A 21,789-nucleotide genomic window follows, 5' to 3' on the forward strand; every position below is an offset into this window, starting at 1 on the left:
GTTCAACGAGGACTCGCAGATCATGGTCTCCCAGTCGGACTGTGAAGCCAGCTTCAGAGACACTATTGTTGGAGTTCAAGTGGTTAGCTTCGTGGTTGTTGAGGGACACGACGGGTGAGAGGTGGGATGGGACTGGTCCTGCACGACTCCAGTATACAAGGTGTCCAGGGACTGGAGCTGGGTCCTGGGAATTAGTCAAACCAAATTCTTCCGGGGCAGACATGTTGGGTGGAAGATCTGGAAAATAACGGATAAGATGAATGGTGGATAAAACTGAATGAATTTCTATCAAGAATTTTATTAATACGAAATAAACATCACATACAAAAACTTTAAAAGCAACTTAGTTGACAACTTACTTGAATTCTTTGTGTTCTGAGCGTTTACGGATCCATCGTACTGGCTCTCCAGCCAAGCGTCAGCTGGGTAGGCTGGTTCCCCGTGCTTCAAGATGTCCATTCCTGGCGTACAGATATTGTTAGAGATATAAAACATTTACAATGTATAATGAATGCGTTCATAACACTAAAAATATAACAATTATCAATTATATAATACAAAAGTGAAAACTTTATGTATTAACTTCACTTGCCTGCAATTTCCATTTCTGGAGGCACCCTCAAGAGGCCGAGCAGCCTGAGGGAACCAAACATAACCAAGCAGAGACCACCAGACCAGGCCACTATGGCCAGCGCCCCCACTATGTTCCAGGCGAGGACCTCCGCGCTGCCCCCGTACACAATGCCACCATCCTGGAAGAGGGCCACAGCAACCAGCCCCCACAACCCACCTCCCATGTGTACAGCCACAGCATCAAGTGGGTCGTCAACTGTGGAAGAAATATTAATTAACTTTACATCCACAACCTCAACAGTCCCAATATGCACGTACACGTCCGAATAATATAAAATTTTATAAATATTATTATTTAAGTATATGCCATCTACAGAACATAACGTTAAAGTTAAAATATTTCACACTCATGTTAGATAAAACTGGCTACTTGTTGCCTTCTTGAGACAAAGTTAAGAAAACTGAGCGGCGAGAGAATCAGTAACGTACCCTTCAACTTGGGCAGAAGAGTGTGGATGGCGAGGAACACTGATCCACCCACTGTACCAATGACACAGGCACTCCACGGCCGCACAACGTTACACCCGGCACTGATTGACACCTGTCATGGAAATATGGCCTTAAGCATTGAATAAACAAACTCAGACATATTGTAAGTAAAACTATTTTGATAAGAAATTAATTATAATAATAATTAAATTTAAATAAAATGTCTATCAATGAAAATATACAGCTAGCAGAGTCCATCACACTAGCACCAGATGGACTCTCGGCCACACAGCGCAGAGCGGTACTTACCATGCCAGCGAGAGAACCATTAAGGGCCATTAGGAAGGACCAGGTGGACTCCCTCCCACACAGCACAGAACGGTACACCAAGAGCACAGCGATGCCTCCTGAAGACGCCGAGATCACAGTGTTAAAGACAGCCTTGGCAATGGCTACAGCATCACCCTCGTGGCTGATGGACGCTTGGGACCCTCCGTTGAAGGCCAGGAACCCGAAGAGCAGGATGAAGCCTCCCAGAGCTGCCAGCTGGAAGTTCAAACACAACTTTACACCTCCACCTTGACGTGTAATATTTGTATTAAACATGATAATCCACAAATATTTATATCTTGCTTCATGACTTCAGATAATATATTACCACTGTTCTATGAACATACCGGCACAGAGTGTCCACGTATCTCCTTGCCCTTGGGTCCGAAGCGACCAATTCTGGGCCCAAGAATTACAGCCCCAACAAGAGCTGCCACGCCCCCTGTGAGGTGGACGACGCCAGAGCCACCGAAGTCCTGGTAATGTTGAGTCTTGAGCCAGCCAACGTCTGACCAGGTCCAGTGTGACACCACCGGGTACACCACAGCTGTACAAACACAAATATTATCATAACTGAGCTGTTACAACACACAAACATGATTAAAACACGGCACACTACAGCTGTACCAACACTGCTGTATTTTGTAATGTATCTATTAATTCCGTGGGAAATGTATTATTGTTTGCATTGCCTTTTAAATTTATTGAGAAACACAAAGTTTAATTATAATGATCAGTGTTAGGCTATTATTGTCTAAAAAATTGTCTTTCTCTCAAGATTGCCCTGTTAAGGTTCCTCTCAAATATTATCTAAATTATATAAATAACGCCAGTGAGTAAAGTTATTTATTCATTGACCACAAAATAGTGTAAAGTAGCCTGCTAAATTTGAAACATACTTTACAGAGAGAAAGAGGCTTCACACCCACCTGACAGCACGGTCGTGTAGATGAGATAAGCATTGAAGGCACACCGCTCAGCCATCGACCCCGAGATGATGGTGGAGGCTGTGGTGGCGATGACGAACTGGAAGAACCAGAAGGCCAGGTGCTCGTCCGACAGCCCGTACGACGCCCAGTACTCTGTACCAGAGAAGCTGTTCCCGCCTCCAAACGCCAGCGGGAACCCCACCAGCCAGTACGCTATGCCACCAATGACTGGGGAGAGTAACAGGGCAGATAGTTAGTACAGGGTGGGGACGATTGTGGAATTCATATCATTATTACTACGTGAGGCTTGGTGGGAGGAAGTCGGTTAAATACAGAGAACAATTTAGTATATAACACCAGCAGATGGAAAAGCAAAAGCAGGAAATTACAGGAATACAAGAGTCGGCAAAGTTATATACATTGAGAGCGTACTTTAGCTATGAGATAGGAATAAGAAAATCATGTGCTGGTTCACCAGACATAAGCCAGATACGATAACAAATAACGAAGGTGTTTGATAACTTACAGACATCGAGCATGTTCTTGAGAAGGATGTTGGTGGTGTTCTTGGACCTTACGGAGCCTGCCTCAAGGAATGCGAACCCGGTCTGCAAGACTGAAATATAAACAAATGTTAGTCAAAAGTACAAATTGCATTCCAAATACATTATTCTAAGCATAATAAAACAAAATCTAACACACAGATTATTGTACTATTATACAACTATTTTATTAATATACAAAATGTGAAATAGGTGCCATATATATGTTTAAATACTTGAAAAAAGAGAGAAAACACAGATTTTGGTACTTACTGAATATGAGGATGCCGAACACAATGAGGAAGAGGGTGTCCAGGTCCTTCTGCAGGATGTCCAGTTCCCGGGACATTGGCGTCGGGTTCTCGCCAGACATTAGTAAACTAATATTGTGTCCGGCATCCATATTGGTTGCTGGCAACGAGACTTCCAGATCTCTCAAATTGTAGCTTAAAAATTATTAGCAAAATAAATTTCCAGACAAAATTAACGTCGTAAATTCCCGTAGATGTAATGTGGAACAAGCCAAGCAGCTCCGAGGGTCTCGCCCTCCCGCTGCCAGGACCTGCTACCTAATACCTAATTTCAGCTGATGATGATGATGAAGATTAAGCAACCCAAAAGGTGGCACGGGCATGAATAGCCCGTAAGTGGTGGCCATTTTAAGCCATTACCAGTATCAAGAGCTGATACTGGAGATCTGTGGAGGTGCGAATGCACCCTGCATGATGGGAGATGTCTCCCTTGTGAATGTGTTAAGATGAAGATGAAGCCACCCAATAGGTGGCACGGGCATGAATTGGTAAGTGGTGGCCCTTTTGAGCCATCACCAGTATCAATAGATGATACTGGAGATCTGTGGAGGTGCGACTGCACCCAGCGTGACGGGAGATGTCTCCCGTGTTTTAAACAGATGAAGAAGATGAAGATGAAGCCACCCAAAAGATGGCACGGGCATGAATAGCTCGTAAGTGGTGGCCCTTTCGAGCCATCACCAGTATCAAGAGCTGATACTGGAGATCTGTGGAGGTGCAAGTGCACTCAGCGTGACGGGAGATGTCTCCCATGAATGTGTCCAAGATGACGATTAAACCATCGAAAAGGTGGCACGGGCATGAATAGCCCGTAAGTGGTGGCCCTTTTGAGCCATTACCAGTATCAAGAGCTGATACTGGAGATCTGTGGAGGTGCAACTGCACCCTGCGTAACGGGAGATGTCTCCCGGACCAAGTGGTGACCAAATGGTGCTAATTTCAGCGGTGAAGATGGTGGTGAAGATTAAGCCACCCAAAAGGTGGCACGGGCATGAATAGCCCGTAAGTGGTGGCCCTTTTGAGCCATTACCAGTATCAAGAGCTGATACTGGAGATCTGTGGAGGTGCGAATGCACCCTGCATGATGGGACATGTTTCCCTTGTGAATATGTTAAGATGAAGATGAAGCCGCCCAAAAGGTGGCACGAGCATGAATAGCTCGTAAGTGGTGGCCCTTTTGAGCCATCACCAGTATCAATAGATGATACTGGAGACCTGTGGAGGTGCGACTGCACCCAGCGTGACGGGAGATGTCTCCCGGTGGTGATGAGGAAGAGAGAGAGAAGATTAAGCCACCCAAAAGGTGGCTTGGGCATGAATAGCCCATAAGTGGTGGCCCTTTTGAGCCATTTCCAGTATCAATAGATAATACTGGAGATCTGTGGAGGTGCGACTGTACCCTGCGTGACGGGAGATGTCTGTACATATTCTGATTGATTGATTGATGAAGATTAAGCCACCCAAGAGGTGGCACGGGCATGAATAGCCCGTAAGTGGTGGCCCTTTCGAGCCATTACCAGTATCAAAAGATGATACTGGAGATCTGTGGAGGCGCAACTGCACCCAGCGTGACGGGAGATGTCTCCCGGACCAAGTGGTGACCAAATGGTGGACTAATTTCAGCTGATTGATTGATGAAGATTAAGCCACCCAAAAGGTGGCACGGGCATGAATAGCCCGTAGGTGGTGGCCCTTTTAAGCCATTACCAGTATCAAGAGCTGATACTGGAGATCTGTGGAGGTGCGAATGCACCCTGCATGACGGGAGATGTCTTCCTTATGAATGTGTTTAAGATGAAGATGAAGCAACCCAAAAGGTGGCACGGGCATAAATAGCCCGTAAGTGGTGGCCATTTTAAGCCATTACCAGTATCAAGAGCTGATACTGGTGATCTGTGGAGGTGCGAATGCACCCTGCATGACGGGAGATGTCTCCCTTGTGAATGTGTTAAGATGAAGATGAAGCCACCCAAAAGGTGGCACAGGCATGAATAGCTCGTAAGTGGTGACCCTTTTGAGCCATCACCAGTATCAATAGATGATACTGGAGATCTGTGGAGGTGCGACTGCACCCTGCGTGACGGGAGATGTCTCCCGGTGGAGGCGCAACTGCACCCTGCGTGACGGGAGATGTCTCCCGGACGAGGTTTCTATGATGATGATGATGATGAAGATTAAGCCACCCAAAAGGTGGCACGGGCATGAATAGCCCGTAAGTGGTGGCCATTTTAAGCCATTACCAGTATCAAGAGCTGATACTGGAGATCTGTGGAGGTGCGAATGCACCCTGCATGATGGGAGATGTCTCCCTTGTGAATGTGTTTAGATGAAGATGAAGCCACCCAATAGGTGGCAAGGGCATGAATAGCTCGTAAGTGGTGGCCCTTTTGAGCCATCACCAGTATCAATAGATGATACTGGAGATCTGTGGAGGTGCGACTGCACCCATCGTGACGGGAGATTTCTCCCGTGTGAATGTGTTTAAAATGAAGATGAAGCCACCCAAAAGATGGCACGGGCATGAATAGCTCGTAAGTGGTGGCCCTTTTGAGCCACCACTTACCAGTATCAAGAGCTGATACTGGAGATCTGTGGAGGTGCAACTGCACCCTGCGTGACGGGAGATGTCTCCCGGACCAAGTGTGGTGACAATTTACATGATGATGATGTTGAAGATTAAGCCACCCAAAAGGTGGCACGGGCATGAATAGCCCGTAAGTAGTGGCCCTTTTGTGCCATTACCAGTATCAAGAGCTGATACTGGAGATCTGTGGAGGTGCGAATGCACCCTGCATGGCGGGAGATGTCTCCCTTGTGAATGTGTTATGAAGATGAAGCCACCCAAAAGGTGGCACGGGCATGAATAGCTCGTAAGTGGTGGCCCTTTTGAGCCATCACCAGTATCAATAGATGATACTGAAGATCTGTGGAGGTGCGACTGCACCCTGCGTGACGGAAGAAGTCTTCCGTGATTTAAACAGATTGAATTGATTGATGAAGATGAAGCCACCTAAAAGGTGGCACGGGCATGAATAGCTCGTAAGTGGTGGCCCTTTTGAGCCATTACCAGTATCAAGAGCTGATACTGGAAATCTGTGGAGGCGCGACTGCACCCTGCGTGACGGGAGATGTCTCCCGGACCAAGTGGTGACCAGATGGTGTGGAGAATTTTTTTTCAGCGACCCTCTGGAGTATATATAGGTGAGCAACCAAGTTGCCGATTGGTACTTTTTGCAGATACGTCACTCTTCCGGGAAATTTGGGATATCGATATCTATGGCAGGTGGCTGCAGGTAATGAATCCCCCAATGGTGAACATTCCAGTTGTAAACTATGTGAACAAGAGTTGGGACATACTCTCCAACACTATATTTGTGATTGCCCTGTTATCAGTGACTTCAGACCGAATGGTATGAGGTACTCTGATATTTGTAATTACTTCATACACTCAGAAGAGTATGAAGTTGAAGATATTCTTGTGCTGTACCCAGATTTTGCTAGTGGAGGCTAATAGATACCTTACATTTCATGCTCTCTCCTGATTCCATGTATGACTAGCTGTCCTGTGAGGTGGGGATGTTGGATGAGGGAGGGTGTAGCTGGTTTTTATCTACACTGTGTGTGGTAGATCAAAATGTGCTTCTACAGAATAGGGTAGAAGCACATTGTTGTGTATACCTAAGCTTGTTAAAAAGACATTATTTGAGAGGAATTTGATAGAAACTGGTAAAAATAAATATAATATAATATTTCCATGATCAGTGCTTAGCTCTTATAAAAATCATAACGTTAATATTTAGTCAAAGTTAATTTATTTTTGTACTGAGGTAGGTATTTTCTCCCCTGATTCCGTGTATGACTAACCATCCTGTGAGATGGGAATATTAGATGAACTTATAGCTAGTTTTTAATCTACAATGTATAATCTTTCATATATAATAGGGTAACAGCACATTGCTGTGTATACCTAAGCTTGTTAATAAAAAAAGGGTAATTTGGCAAGATGTTTAACAAAAAAGTTTGTTTCCCGACTCGCCGAGGAATAGTTAGACGCTTGATCCATGTTCCATTTTTTAATATCCTAAATATTTAGACACTTTGCATATTTTCTATAATTTTCTCGTTCATATCTAAGCAATTAAGCTTCCGACATCTACCTTCCGACTTAGGACCCTTATTAAGGAAATAGTCACAAAAAGATGGTTTATTGACAATTATTTTAAATCCTACTGAAGTCAGAGCTATGATACATGAGTCGCGCCCAGTGATAGAAACTGAGGCATCCTCGTAAATCTGTTGATATGAAATACTGAGGGTGTGCAAATATCTACACCTTCATAGTATAAGTTTATATTAGGTATCTTTCGAATTATCTTCTTATCATGCTAGTTTTGTGTTGCATATGTTCTGTCAATACGCATCTCTTCACCCTAATTCGAAGCTAGAAGTTATTTCTGTGGTTGTACTCCTGCTCACTGCAGCCGCAACTGTAATAAATGTTATAGGAAAGTGAAGGAAAGACCTAATACATATGTAAGTGTTATAATACTAAATTCTCGGATGAAAGAATTCATCCGAGAATTCGTCCGAATGTACCTTCCTTCATGAAGATGGTAAACTGTGGACCACTGTGTCGCACTGTCCACCAGACTGTGCGACACTGTGGTTGCAAGGATCAGGTTGGGTTACCGTTACCTGTGGCAGGTGGCTACAGGTGACAGATCTCCCAATCCTGAGCACTCCAGGTGCAAACTCTGTGAGCAGGAACTGCGGCATGATCTCCCACATTACATCACTGAATGGCCAGTTATTAGACCTTTCAGACCAGTTGGCATGAGGTACCTGGAGCTTTGCAATTACTTTATTCACTATCGTGTTCTTGAAGATATCCTCACAGTGTACTCAAAATTTGCCAGTGCAGGCTACTAAACATATGGCCCTGTATGACTAACCATCCTGCGAGATGGGGACTTTTAGTATCACTGCTGCCTTATTCACTCTTGTGTTGATGATATCCTCATAACGAACCCAGAGTCTGCCAGGGCAGACAACTTATCACATGCCTCTGTATGACTATCCATCCTGTGTGATGGGGATTTTTTAGCATCACGTAGCTAGCTTTTTGGACACACTGTACTCCCCTTCATATAGTCTAGGGTAGCTGCACAAATGCAGATGTATCTAATATATTAATAAAAAAACTAACTGACATAGGCGGAACATTGTTTACATTACCTTCATAAAGAAAATAGACTAAATCCGAAATTTTGGTATTAATACACTTACACATGCTTTGGGTCTTTCCTTCACCTCAATTCAAGCACTAAGACATTGTACTAAGTTTCTCCAAATTTTATATTACTAATAAACTAAACTTCTAAATCTAAATCTAGATAATACAGTATATGTTTATAATGATCACGTCTTATGTTATCACCATACTCTCTCTTATTTAAACAATGTTCAGAAATTTTGTGTAAACTAACTCAAATATAAACATATAGCAATTTACGAATCAATTTGTTGACTCCATTAAAAATATGTTTAACCCGAAACAGAATATCGTGTGCAACTATGACTGGAGTTGTACTGAAGGAGTTTTCACTGGAACTCTCTGCTTCAATATTATAATAATATAACAGGGCTTGTCTTAGGACTCCTCCTTGAGGTATGGTGAGTTTACACAGCTTAGCATGAGAAAAATAAACGAAACTGTAGAAGGCATATTAGGCTATACGGGGGTACCTCTTATTTATATACATCCAAACTCATTCATTTTTTAAACAATCTACATTGATTTCCTGCACTATATTCTAATCGTCAATAAACTGGCAAATATTGCTGTTCAATCCAGTGTCTAAGTTATTCATTCAAGTTCAAGTAAGTTTATTGAGAAAACGAAAATCTCAAAAAGGATAGAGTAGCTTAGGCTATTTCTACCCTAGTCTACATAAGGTCCCTCAAGGGCTCACAAACCCATACAGTACACAATTATTAATCATATTTTATATTTCCAATGGTAATCACATGGCATACTGTGAGATCTCTTATTGATTATGCTGCCCATATGTCTTGATATCTGTATTGTTTTGCAGACTAAACAAGTTGGAGAAGGTACAAAATGAAGTCGTGCAAATAATCCCAAGAAGATTCTAATGGCCCAAGAACTACTATTACTGAGATAATAATGATATAATTGAACTTACAGAGTACTGAGGATAGAATTTCAGAGATAAATGAAGCTTCGTAAATCATTCATATCTATAGTAAACAACAGAGGTCCCAAGACAGAGCCTTTAATTGACATTAATACTTCATCCCGTGCCATAGCTGTAAGACTTTCCCAGTGTTGACTGCTGCTAATGTCCAAGTCCACCTGGGATGTTTCCACGGGAGACATCTCCCGTCACGCAGGGTGCAGTCGCGCCTCCACAGATCTCCAGTATCAGCTCTTGATACTGGTAATGGCTCAAAAGGGCCACCACTTACGGGCTATTCATGCCCGTGCCACCTCTTGGGTGACTTAATCTTTATCAATCAATTGGGATGTTTCCGAGACTGGACCAGGACCACACACTTGGTCCGGGAGACATCTCCCGTCACGCAGGGTGCAGTTGCACCTCCACAGATCTCCAGTAAGAACATAAGAACATAAGAACAAAGGTAACTGCAGAAGGCCTATTGGCCCATACGAGGCAGCTCCTATTCTATAACCACCCAATCCCACTCATATACTTGTCCAACCCGTGCTTGAAACAATCGAGGGACCCCACCTCCACAATGTTACGCGGCAATTGGTTCCACAAATCAACAACCCTGTTACTGAACCAGTATTTACCCAAGTCTTTCCTAAATCTAAACTTATCCAATTTATATCCATTGTTTCGTGTTCTGTCCTGTGTTGATACTTTTAATACCCTATTAATATCCCCCCGGTTATGTCCATTCATCCACTTGTAAACCTCTATCATGTCACCCCTAACTCTTCGCCTTTCCAGTGAATGCAACTTAAGCTTTGTTAATCTTTCTTCATATGAAAGATTTCTAATTTGGGGAATTAACTTAGTCATCCTACGCTGGACACGTTCAAGTGAATTTATATCCATTCTATAATATGGCGACCAAAACTGAACTGCATAATCTAAATGGGGCCTAACTAGAGCAAGATATAGCTTGAGAACCACACCAGGTGTCTTGTTACTAACGCTGCGATTAATAAATCCAAGTGTCCGATTTGCCTTATTACGAACATTTATGCATTGATCCTTTTGTTTTAAATTCTTACTAATCATAACTCCCAGATCCCTTTCGCAATCCGACTTCGCAATCACAACACCATCTAGCTCGTATCTTGTAACTCTATCATCATTACCTAACCTCAGAACTTTACATTTATCAGCATTAAACTGCATCTGCCAATCCTTTGACCATTTCAAAACCCTATCTAGATCAACTTGAAGTGATAGTGAGTCCTCCTCCGAATTAATTTCCCTACCGATTTTCGTATCATCGGCAAATTTGCAAATGTTGCTACTCAAACCTGAATCACTTTACCAGTATCAGCTCTTGATACTGGTAATGGCTTAAAAAGGCCACCACTTACGGGCTATTCATGCCCGTGCCACCTTTTGGGTGGCTTAATCTTCATCATCATCATCATTTCCGAGACTACACAGATTCTCGCCTCGGGTCGGACAAAGAAGTACACCATTTCACAGCCTAATTAAGATCAGTTTACATTATGACATAACTTTACGGGCTATTAACGCCCGTGACACCTTTCGGGTGACTTAATCTACATCAATCAGTCAATAAATTATGACATAACTCGCTAGTGATTGCCGGAACGCTTCATTAAGTGACAGTTTAACATTTAAAATCATTCACGTTGACAGAAGTATTTGACACAGGTGATATAACTGACAGACTTAAACAGGACAAAGACGCTGTTACTAGCACACCTTCTAATATCGGTCCCTCAAAGTCTGGGGCTCATAAATAAACTTACACAGTATATTCATCCTACATATTATAGTTATTCAATGAAAATAAGTTAAACACGTTGTTAAATAAGTTAAATAGTGATCAAATTGAGCTTTGTCTTAAGAATTATATTACACTGAAAACAATTGTTTCCGTGGCCCTCTTCGCTAATATATCAACAGCCTCACTTAACAGCATCCCTGCTTGTGTTTTTATTATTATTATTTTCTACCACAGACGTGGCCACACATTTACAATGCTAAGCAGCACATATACATTTTCTTCTGTCCTCCATGGACAGGGTGAGAGATTTGTCAAACATACAGTTCAGAGATTTATTGAACAACCACAGAAGGTGATCGTAGTGCTTTTAAAATATTAGGCTAAGCTACATATGTAAAATACATAGATACACAGATTTATGAATGCATTAATGTGAATTTATAATGGTGAAATGTAATTCTGATCAGCTTCCACATATAAATAAATAAATAAATAAATAAATGTTTATTTAGGTAAGGTACATACATACAAGAAATTTTTACAAAGATTGGTTGACTGTATTATATACTTTATACACATACATACACACACATACACATACACATACACATACATATATACATACACATATATTTGTCTCTTACTCTGACAGGGTGAGTTAGCTGACAGAGAAACTAGTGTGCAATTAAGAACTTAACCACTGAAGGTGATTAAGATGCTTCTACAAGCTCAGGTCCCTGCTTGTGAAGGAACCTACATAAATCTTAGTTACCAACTATTTTTTTTTGTACCCTTTCCTGCTGTTATCTCAACACTCGTCCACAATATGCTGATATACTGGTCTTCTACTATGTCATGACACCAACGCTCCTCTACCATTAAAGACACAGGCATTACTATTATTTACTACTTTTCTTTAAGCTCGCTAATACAGCTTGAAGTTCAGCCTGCGGTGAAGATACATTGTCACTTTAAGCGGTGTCCAATAACAGTATCTACGGTGCTGATGTCACTAATCTATGCGGGCGATGAGTCACAAGAACGTGGCTGAAGTATGTTGACCAGACCACACACTAGAAGGTGAAGGGACGACGACGTTTCGGTCCGTCCTGGACCATTCTCAAGTCACTTTTCTACTCTCTAATGATGTCCAATAATAATATATACGGTGACGATGCCAGTGTTCTACTCTCTAATGATGTCCAATAACAGTATCTACAGTGCCGATGTCAGTGAATTCCCTAATCAAGACTTTCCGTCCTTAGCTATATATTGAGTAATCACAATAAACAGTTAGTGTTTAATTAATGTAATTTTCTAGTTATACAATCATATATTGCCCTCAATTGCCCTAATCAAGGCAAGTCTGTATCTTTTTATTTTGTAGGGGGGAACACTCTCCACCATTACATTCCTCCCATGGTTATCTTGAGGTTATCGTGAGATGATTTCGGGGCTTTTTAGTGTCCCCGCGGCCCGGTCCTCGACCAGGCCTCCACCCCCAGGAAGCAGCCCGTGACAGCTGACTAACACCCAGGTACCTATTTTACTGCTAGGTAACAGGGGCATAGGGTGAAAGAAACTCTGCCCATTGTTTCTCGCCGGCGCCCGGGATCGAATCCGGGACCACAGGATCACAAGTCCAGTGAACTGTCCGCTCGGCCGACCGGCTCCTCCCATGGTGGCAGTTGTTGTTTTAGATTCAGCTACTGGGAACACTTAGGAGGGTAGAAATAGCCTAAGCTACTCCATCCCTTTGAGATGTATTCTCTTGTCTCAATAGACATACTTTAACTTGAACTCAGAACAAAATGTCCATGGAGCACGGGCTATAGTGAGCCCGTAATTGAGTTTGGTTATTCACGATAACTTTGTTATTGTGATATTTGGGTCAGAGTTTTAAATGAAGGTAGAGTTTCCTTCTTTTCGCAATGGTTTTAGTCTTTAGTTTTAATAACATTATCTTGGTGGCGGATATAGATGCACAATGTTCACTAGTGCGTCCCATTCTTCAACTGCTTTGTTAACCATTGTTGTCGCTGTGGATTTTGCATTTATTTTATTTATTTGATTTATATACAAGAGTTCTTATATTCTTGTACAGTCACTAGCACGCATAGCTTTTCGGGCAGGACCTTAATTAATCCTAATTTTCCCCCGGAATACGACCCGCCAAATCATTTAACAACCAGGTACCTATTCACTGATGGTAAACAGAGGCTACAGTTAAGGATTGGCGCCAAATAAATCCTTCCCGGCCAGGATATGAACCTAGGCCAAAGTGCTCGCGAAATGACAGGCGAGTGTGTTACCACTTCGCCACGGGGCCCATAGATTTAATGCAGCTGCTCCAGGTGGTTGAATGTTGAGTTTGATGTGAAGGGCTTCAGTTGCTTCACATTATAGTAAGTGATGCAATAGTGGCATTTCTACACCTGTTCCACATATATGACACCCTTTACCTATTGGGTTTATTACCTCCCAGCAGCACTTGTAGCCAAGTCTTAGTTTGTGTATGGCTACTGCAATGTCCCTGTATAGCTTTTATCCAGGCTTGAAAGAGGATTGATTGATTGATGAAGATTAAGCCACCCAAAAGGTGGCACGGGCATGAATAGCCCGTAAGTGGTGGCCCTTTTGAGCCATTACCAGTATCAAGATCTGATACTAGAGATCTGTGGAGGTGCAAGTGCACCCTGCGTGACGGGAGATGTCTCCCGTGTTGAAAGAGGATTACCCAGTGGCTTTGTACCACATCGCGGTGGGTCTGCCTTCCGTTACTTTGGCTCTGTGGCAACTTTTAACAGTCAGGAATATTTTCTTCTTGATTTGCTCCTTAATCTGTGAGAAACTTGACGGTATTTTTACCTGTACCCATGGTGGTGTTAATTGTTTTTCATATAACAAAACACACTCATTAGCGTCCCCTGTACTCGTTAACCTAATTGGAGAATAAATATTTACCTCAGAAATTATCCCTAATACTCTGTAAGTGTAGTTCCTTCCTCATTACCTCAATCAGAATTTCTCTGGAATCCTAAGATTAGTTTCAGGGCTTCTTTTTGCAACTTCTCTAACTAAATCAACAGCTCTGTGTTCCATTCGGGTTTGGAACGGGTTCTTGGGTTCTGGAACAAATTATCAGGTAACCTAGTAGTCGTTGGATCACTAGATTGTTTCAAGAGTAGGTTAGACACAGATATGAGTGAGTTTGGGTGGGCATAAATAGGAGGATGGGGGAATTAGGGGCTCGACCCCGAGTCCGTTGCCCCTACCTGGACAAGGACCTGTCATCTTCGTTCAGGTCGGTGATCTATCCCCGACCGTCTAAGTAGTTAGGAAATGTCTATGTTTATCTCTCAGAATGTTCGGTAATACGTTTATTGTTTGTGATGTGTGTCTATGTATGTATTAACACGATGTACTGAACGGGGTGAGAATAGCTTGAGCTACCTCATCCCTTTGTGTGTATTTTACCTCAATAAACTTATTTCAATTTCAATTTCAATTTCCAAGTAGTTGGGCACCATTCCTTCCCTCCGTCCTATCCTAAATCTTAATCCCTTCCAAAGGTTATATTGTCCTAATGGCTTAGCGCTTTCTCCTGATAATTACTTTACCTCTCCTTATCCCCAAGTGTGACCTGAGAACGTAGACTACTCTGCTGTTTCACAAGGGATCAGGGTATATTATTTGTTCGTTGAGTTTCAATATATTCCTTTATATACATGCGTTAACCAGCGTATGTTGTTACATATTTATGTTTAAAACTGTTCAATCTTTCAATAACCAATTTGCTCAATGACTCGTCAATCATTGTGTGACCGTTCCACCTGTCCAACCTTGTTACTGTTTAACGTACTTCTTAACGTAATTCTTATGGTGTTTACGGGTTATTCATGCCCGTGCCACCTCTTGGGTGCCTTAATCTTTATCAATCAATATCCACAATATCCAGGATTGGCTTTGGCTCGACGTCGAATCGATGTTGATGACGTTACTTTAACGTTGAATACGCGTTGCTCTTGGATAATTGTTCCCACTGGGGTGGGTTTCTTGAGATTATCTTGAGATGATTTCGGGGCTTTAGTGTCCCCGCGGCCCGGTCTTCGACCAGGCCTCCACCCCCAGGAAGCAGCCCGTGACAGCTGACTAACACCCAGGTACCTATTTACTGCTAGGTAACAGGGGCATAGGGTGAAAGAAACTCTGCCCAATGTTTCTCGCCGGCGCCTGGGATCGAACCCAGGACCACAGGATCACAAGTCCCGCGTGCTGTCCGCTCGGCCGACCGGCTCCGTCCGGATGATAACGGTTCATCACAACGAGGTCATTACATTACCATAAACTACCGCTTCATAGCGATATATGAACCATCATTTGTTTCATTTGATTGATTGATTGATGAAGATTAAGCCACCCAAGAGGTGGCACGGGCATGAATAGCCCGTAAGTGGTGGCCCTTTTGAGCCATTACCAGTATCAATAGATGATACTGGAGATCTGTGGAGGTGTGACTACACCCTGCGTGACGGAAGATGTCTCCCGTGATTTAAACAGATTGAATTGATTGATGAAGATTAAGCCACCCAAGAGGTGGCACGGGCATGAATAGCCCGTAAGTGGTACAATTTTTTTTTTCTCAGTATTCTGAGGTTGCATTTAACCATCAAGCTGTTATCGCGGGGGAGGATACTGCTTCACAGTCTTTATGAGGGTGTCCAGCTACTGGACACCTTTGTTGACCAGGAGAGTGGCTGTGTTGATGGCTTCAGGGTGGCCACTGCATGATTCAGGAACTCTTAAAGCTCTTCTAAGGTCATTGGTTGCTTCACATTCCAGAAGATAGTGAAGTAACGGCTTTTCTGTGACAGTTTGGCAGAAGATGCACTCTCTCTGTCGGGGTTCACCAATCTCCCAGTTGCATCTGTAACCTAGACGTAGTCCATATAACCTAACTGCTATTTCCCTGTGGATTCCTTTTGGGATATTTAACCTTTCTAATTTGGTTGCCTGAAGATACCATGTTGCAGATGGCGAACCTTCAGCATTCTCTGGTGCAGGTAGGCTTTGTTGAGATGTGAGAGTATTTTGGTGATGATGTTTTTTATGTTCTCTAGGCTGGGTTCATTAAACAGTTCGAAGTGTTACATGAACAAGTCGTCAGCTGTCCTGGAAGCTTCCGTGTAGTGTCATTAATCAGCCATTATCCCCAACCACTTGGGCTGGACGGTACAGCGACGGTTTTTTGTTATTAATACATTACGTACCTCTGCATTAGTGCAGCTACCCTAGACTATATGAAGGAGCACGAGAGACATCTCCCGTCACGCAGGGTGCAGTCGCACCTCCACAGATCTCCAGTATCATCTACTGATACTGGTGATGGCTCAAAAGGGCCAACACTTACGGGCTATTCATGCCCGTACCACCTTTTGGGTGGCTTAATCTTCATCAATCAATATGAAGGGGGAGTACAGCTGCCCTAGACTATATGAAGGGGAGTACACCTGCCCTAGACTATATGAAGGGGAGTACACCTGCCCTAGACTATATGAAGGCGAGTACAGCTGCCCTAGACTATATGAAGGGGAGTACAGCTGCCCTAGACTATATGAAGGGGAGTACAGCTGCCCTAGACTATATGAAGGGGAGTACAGCTGCCCTAGACTATATGAAGGGGAGTACAGCTGCCCTAGACTATATGAAGGGGAGTACAGCTACCCAAGACTATATGAAGGGGAGTACAGCTGCCCAAGACTATATGAAGGGGAGTACAGCTGCCCTAGACTATATGAAGGGGAGTACAGCTGCCCAAGACTATATGAAGGGGGAGTACAGCTGCCCTAGACTATATGAAGGGGGAGTACAACTGCCCTAGACTATATGAAGGGGAGTACACCTGCCCTAGACTATATGAAGGGGGAGTACAGCTGCACTAGACTATATGAAGGGGAGTACAGCTGCCCAAGACTATATGAAGGAGAGTACAGCTGCCCTAGACTATATGAAGGGGGAGTACATCTGCCCTAGACTATATGAAGGGGAGTACAACTGCCCTAGACTATATGAAGGGGGAGTACAGCTGCCCTAGACTATATGAAGGGGAGTACAACTGCCCTAGACTATATGAAGGGGAGTACAGCTGTCCTAGACTATATGAAGGGGAGTACAGCTGCCCTAGACTATATGAAGGGGAGTACAGCTGCCCTAGACTATATGAAGGGGAGTACAGCTGCCCTAGACTATATGAAGGGGAGTACAGCTGCCCTAGACTATATGAAGGGGAGTACACCTGCCCTAGACTATATAAAGGGGAGTACACCTGCCCTAGACTATATGAAGGGCGAGTACACCTGCCCTAGACTATATGAAGGGGGAGTACAGCTGCCCTAGACTATATGAAGGGGAGTACAGCTGCCCTAGACTATATGAAGGGGAGCACACCTGCCCTAGACTATATGAAGGGGGAGTACAGCTGCCCTAGACTATATGAAGGGGAGTACAGCTGCCCTAGACTATATGAAGGGGAGTACAACTGCCCTAGACTATATGAAGGGAAGTACAGCTGCCCTAGACTATATGAAGGGGGAGTACACCTGCCCTAGACTATACGAAGGGGCAGTACACCTGCCCTAGACTATATGAAGGGAAGTACAGCTACCCTAGACTATATGAAGGGGGAGTACAGCTGCCCTAGACTATACGAAGGGGCAGTACACCTGCCCTAGACTATATGAAGGGAAGTACAACTACCCTAGACTATATGAAGGGGGAGTATAGCTGCCCTAGACTATATGAAGGGAAGTACAGCTGCCCTAGACTATATGAAGGGGAGTATAGTGTGTCAAAACGCTAGCTCCGTGATGCTAAAAATCCCCATCACACAGGAAATTGAAATTGAAATTGAAATAAGTTTATTGAGGTAAAATACACACAAAGGGACGAGGTAGCTCAAGCTATTCTCACCCCGTTCAGTACGTCGTGTTAATACATACATATAAACACATCACAAACAAATCACACAGGATGGTTAGTCATACAGAGGCATATGATAAGTAGTCTGCACTGACAGACTCCGGGTGCATTATGAGGATATCATGAACACAAGAGTGAACAAGGTAGCAGTGATACTAAAAATCCCCATCACACATGATGGTTAGTCATACAGAGCCATATGTTCAGTAGCCTGCACTGGCAAATTTTGGGTGCACTATGAGGATATCTTCAAGAACACAAGAGTGAATAAAGTAATTGCAAAGCTCCAGGTATCTCATGCCAACTGGTCTGAAAGGTCTAATAACTGGGCTCGGTGGTGTAGTGTGGGAGATCATGCCGCAGTTCCTGCTCACAGAGTTTGTACCTGGAGTGCTGAGTATTGGGAGATCCGTCACCTGCAGCCACCTGCCACAAGTAACGGTAACCCAACCTAATCCTGGCAACCACTATGTCGCACAGTACTTTGGACGTTTTGTGTTGCTCATTTTATATATATATATATATATATATATATATATATATATATATATATATATATATATATATATATATATATATATATATATATATATATATATATATATACAAGAGTTGTTACATTCTTGTACAGCCACTAGTACGCGTAGCGTTTCGGGCAGGTCCCTGGAATACGATCCCCGCCGCGAAGAATCGTTGTTACAACCAAGTACCCCTTTTACTGTTGAGTTAAACAGAGGCTACAGTTAAGGATTTGCGCCCAGTAAATCATCCCCGGCCAGGATACGAACCCATGACAAGCGCTCGCGGAACGCTAGGCGAGTGTCTTACCACTACACCACGGAGACTAGATATATAGATATAGGTTTCAGATCTGAACAAATCATAGCTTATTATACTAGTGCTTTCAGGTCGGTGGGAGTCAGTAATTTGTTTCCTATCAGACCTGAGTGTTTGGAACAATATAGTTTTGACGGTAGAGATGGGGATACCTAGTTCTAATTCAACTTCATCTTTGTTACACGCTAATTTGGCTGCAATGTCTGCCTCATTATGACGAGTTATATTTATCTTTGCATCTTTTTGAATCTCCTTTGTATGGATACCATCACAGCGACGGTCTCGCTTCATGCAGGTCGGCGTTCAAACCCACCGACCGTCCATGTGGTAGGGTACCTTCCTTCCCATCCCAAATCCTGATCCTGGGCTCTTTTTCCCTATAATTCCCTTCCCCCCTTCAACCACCGGCGCATCAGTGGGAATTAGCTGTAAAAATCACCAATCAGCATCTCATCTGGTCGCCTATAAATACTGCAGTGCTCCGCTCCGCGAAAACAGCACCATTTGGTCACCACTTGGTCCGGGAGACATCTCCCGTCACGCGAGGTGCAGTTGCGCCTCCACAGATCTCCAGTATCATCTTTTGATACTGGTAATGGCTCGAAAGGGCCACCACTTACGGGCTATTCATGCCCGTGCCACCTCTTGGGTGGCTTAATCTTCATCAATCATCAATCTACTCATCCACAGGAGACATTTCCCGTCACGCAGGGTGCAGTCGCACCTCCACAGATCTCCAGTATCATCTATTGATACTGGAAATGGCTCAAAAGGGCCACCACTTATGGGCTATTCATGCCCGTGCCACCTTTTGGATGGCTTAATCGTCATCTTGGACACATTCATGGGAGACATCTCCCGTCACGCAGAGTGCACTTGCACCTCCACAGATCTCCAGTATCAGCTCTTGATACTGGTGATGGCTCAAAAGGGCCACCACTTACGGGCTATTCATGCCCGTGCCACCTTTTGGGTGGCTTCATCTTCATTTTAACACATTCACACGGGAGACATCTCCCGTCACGCAGGGTGCAGTCGCACCTCCACAGATCTGTAGTATCATCTATTGATACTGGTGATGGCTCAAAAGGGCCACCTCTTACGGGCTATTCATGCCCGAGCCACCTTTTGGGTGGCTTCATCTTCATCTTCTGTTTAAAACACGGGAGACATCTCCCGTCACGCTGGGTGCAGTCGCACCTCCACAGATCTCCAGTTTCATCTATTGATACTGGTGATGGCTCAAACGGGCCACCACTTACCAATTCATGCCCGTGCCACCTTTTGGGTGGCTTCATCTTCATCTTAACACATTCACAAGGGAGACATCTCCCATCATGCAGGGTGCATTCGCACCTTCACAGATCTCCAGTATCAGCTCTTGATACTGGGAATGGCTTAAAACCACTTACGGGCTATTCATGCCCGTGCCACCTTTTGGGTGGCTTAATCTTTATCAATCAATCAATCAACCGAAAACAGACAGTAGTTGGAGGAGCTTGAGAGTGAGAAGGTGTACCCCATTTCGTCTTCAGTTGACTAGGATATTTTCCTTGCGATTTTGAGAGATCCAACTATGGATTCCGGCCAAGATATAACCTGGTTAATGTCTGCCGAAGACCCGCCGTCAGCGACTCTGTCTTCAGTCGTCCGGGAGGAACGTGACCTGCTGGCTCCCTCGCTGACTGACCAGGACATGTTCTTCCTCATTCTGACCGGAATCCTAATATTCAGTGAGTATCAACGTTAATGTTATTTCCTATCATTAGCGGCACGTTTCTAATTAACAGTGTCCTCTTGAAAGCACCACTTTTAAAAGTATATAAACAGATATACAGATCACGGTATCTCCATATACATTACTTTGGGAGGGAGAATACTAGGCTGCGACCGGGTCTATCTTTCCCATCCCCGCTCTCTCAATGACTCCTCTCTCTCCCCCTTTCAGTTATCTCTTTCCGTATTCTCCCCTATCTTCTGCTCTGTCATATCTCACCCCTCTCCCCCAACATCCACCCATTCTCACCTTTCCTGCCCTCTGCCCCCCCCCCCTCCTTTCCCTTCGATCTCTATCGCAGAAAATGTAATACTGAATTCGCTTTCACCGTCTGCATCACTACATATTTCCTACATACTATCTTCATTTTTGTAAACTTCTTCACTACTCATTATCTTACCGTCTTTATTTAAGGCATCTCACCGTCTTTATTGACGGGCATCATCACTTACCGTCTTGATTTCACCCTATCTTCCTCGCTGTAAATACCTTAACTACTCACAACCATCATCACTATAACCATCTTCACTACACACAGCCTGCAACACTAACGATTTACATTACAAATAACCATGCTCATCCCTGTAACCATCTTCACTAAATACTGTCTTTACTAAAACTTTACTATTTAGTGGATACTAACCATCCACTAAATATGTGGATGAATGTAGAAAATAGAGAACTATTAGCTGAATATCAAATGGATTTATTTACACAGATAGATATATTAGACGAGGGGGAGTAGCCATATATGTTAGGGACAATTTGAAATGTGGTCTCAAAGAGGGAATCAAAATTGAACCACACACAGAAACTATATGGATAGAATTTAACGAAAAAGCAAATCTTATAATAGGAGCTATATACAGGCCACCAAACTTAGACGGGATGGAAGCAAAGCACCTATGGTATGAAATATCTAGAGCATCTGGGTCTAACAGTATTTGTGCCATGGGTGACTTTAATTTTACTGGAATAAATTGGCTTAACAGAACAGGGAATAATGAAGCAAAAGATTATAGAATTAATTGACGATT

General features: G+C 43.5%; 1 protein-coding gene across 1 annotated transcript; it reads right to left on the bottom strand.

Annotated features, from left to right (window-relative positions):
* Positions 1 to 584: 584 nt before the first annotated feature.
* LOC138368467 (putative ammonium transporter 1) lies at positions 585 to 19,266 on the bottom strand. The gene is made up of 8 exons (XM_069330985.1): positions 19,128 to 19,266; positions 3,137 to 3,295; positions 2,848 to 2,937; positions 2,322 to 2,549; positions 1,740 to 1,939; positions 1,372 to 1,608; positions 1,063 to 1,174; positions 585 to 829 (listed from the first exon to the last, which is right to left on the bottom strand). The coding sequence occupies exons 1-8, from the start codon at positions 19,264 to 19,266 to the stop codon at positions 585 to 587; spliced, it is 1,410 nt and encodes a 469-aa protein (XP_069187086.1).
* Between the last annotated feature and the right edge of the window lie 2,523 nt (positions 19,267 to 21,789).

Source organism: Procambarus clarkii, chromosome 25, assembly GCF_040958095.1.
Source record: "Procambarus clarkii isolate CNS0578487 chromosome 25, FALCON_Pclarkii_2.0, whole genome shotgun sequence".
Classification (NCBI taxonomy): Eukaryota; Metazoa; Arthropoda; class Malacostraca; order Decapoda; family Cambaridae; genus Procambarus; species Procambarus clarkii.

Coding starts and splice junctions, on each gene's coding strand:
- LOC138368467 (XM_069330985.1), bottom strand. CDS start 19,266: ATGAAGCGAGACCGTCGCTGTGATGGTATCCATACAAAGGAGATTCAA. Junction 2,550..2,847: donor CAAGAACATGCTCGATGTCT/GTAAGTTATCAA, acceptor TACTCTCCCCAG/TCATTGGTGGCATAGCGTAC. Junction 1,609..1,739: donor TACGTGGACACTCTGTGCCG/GTATGTTCATAG, acceptor TTGAACTTCCAG/CTGGCAGCTCTGGGAGGCTT.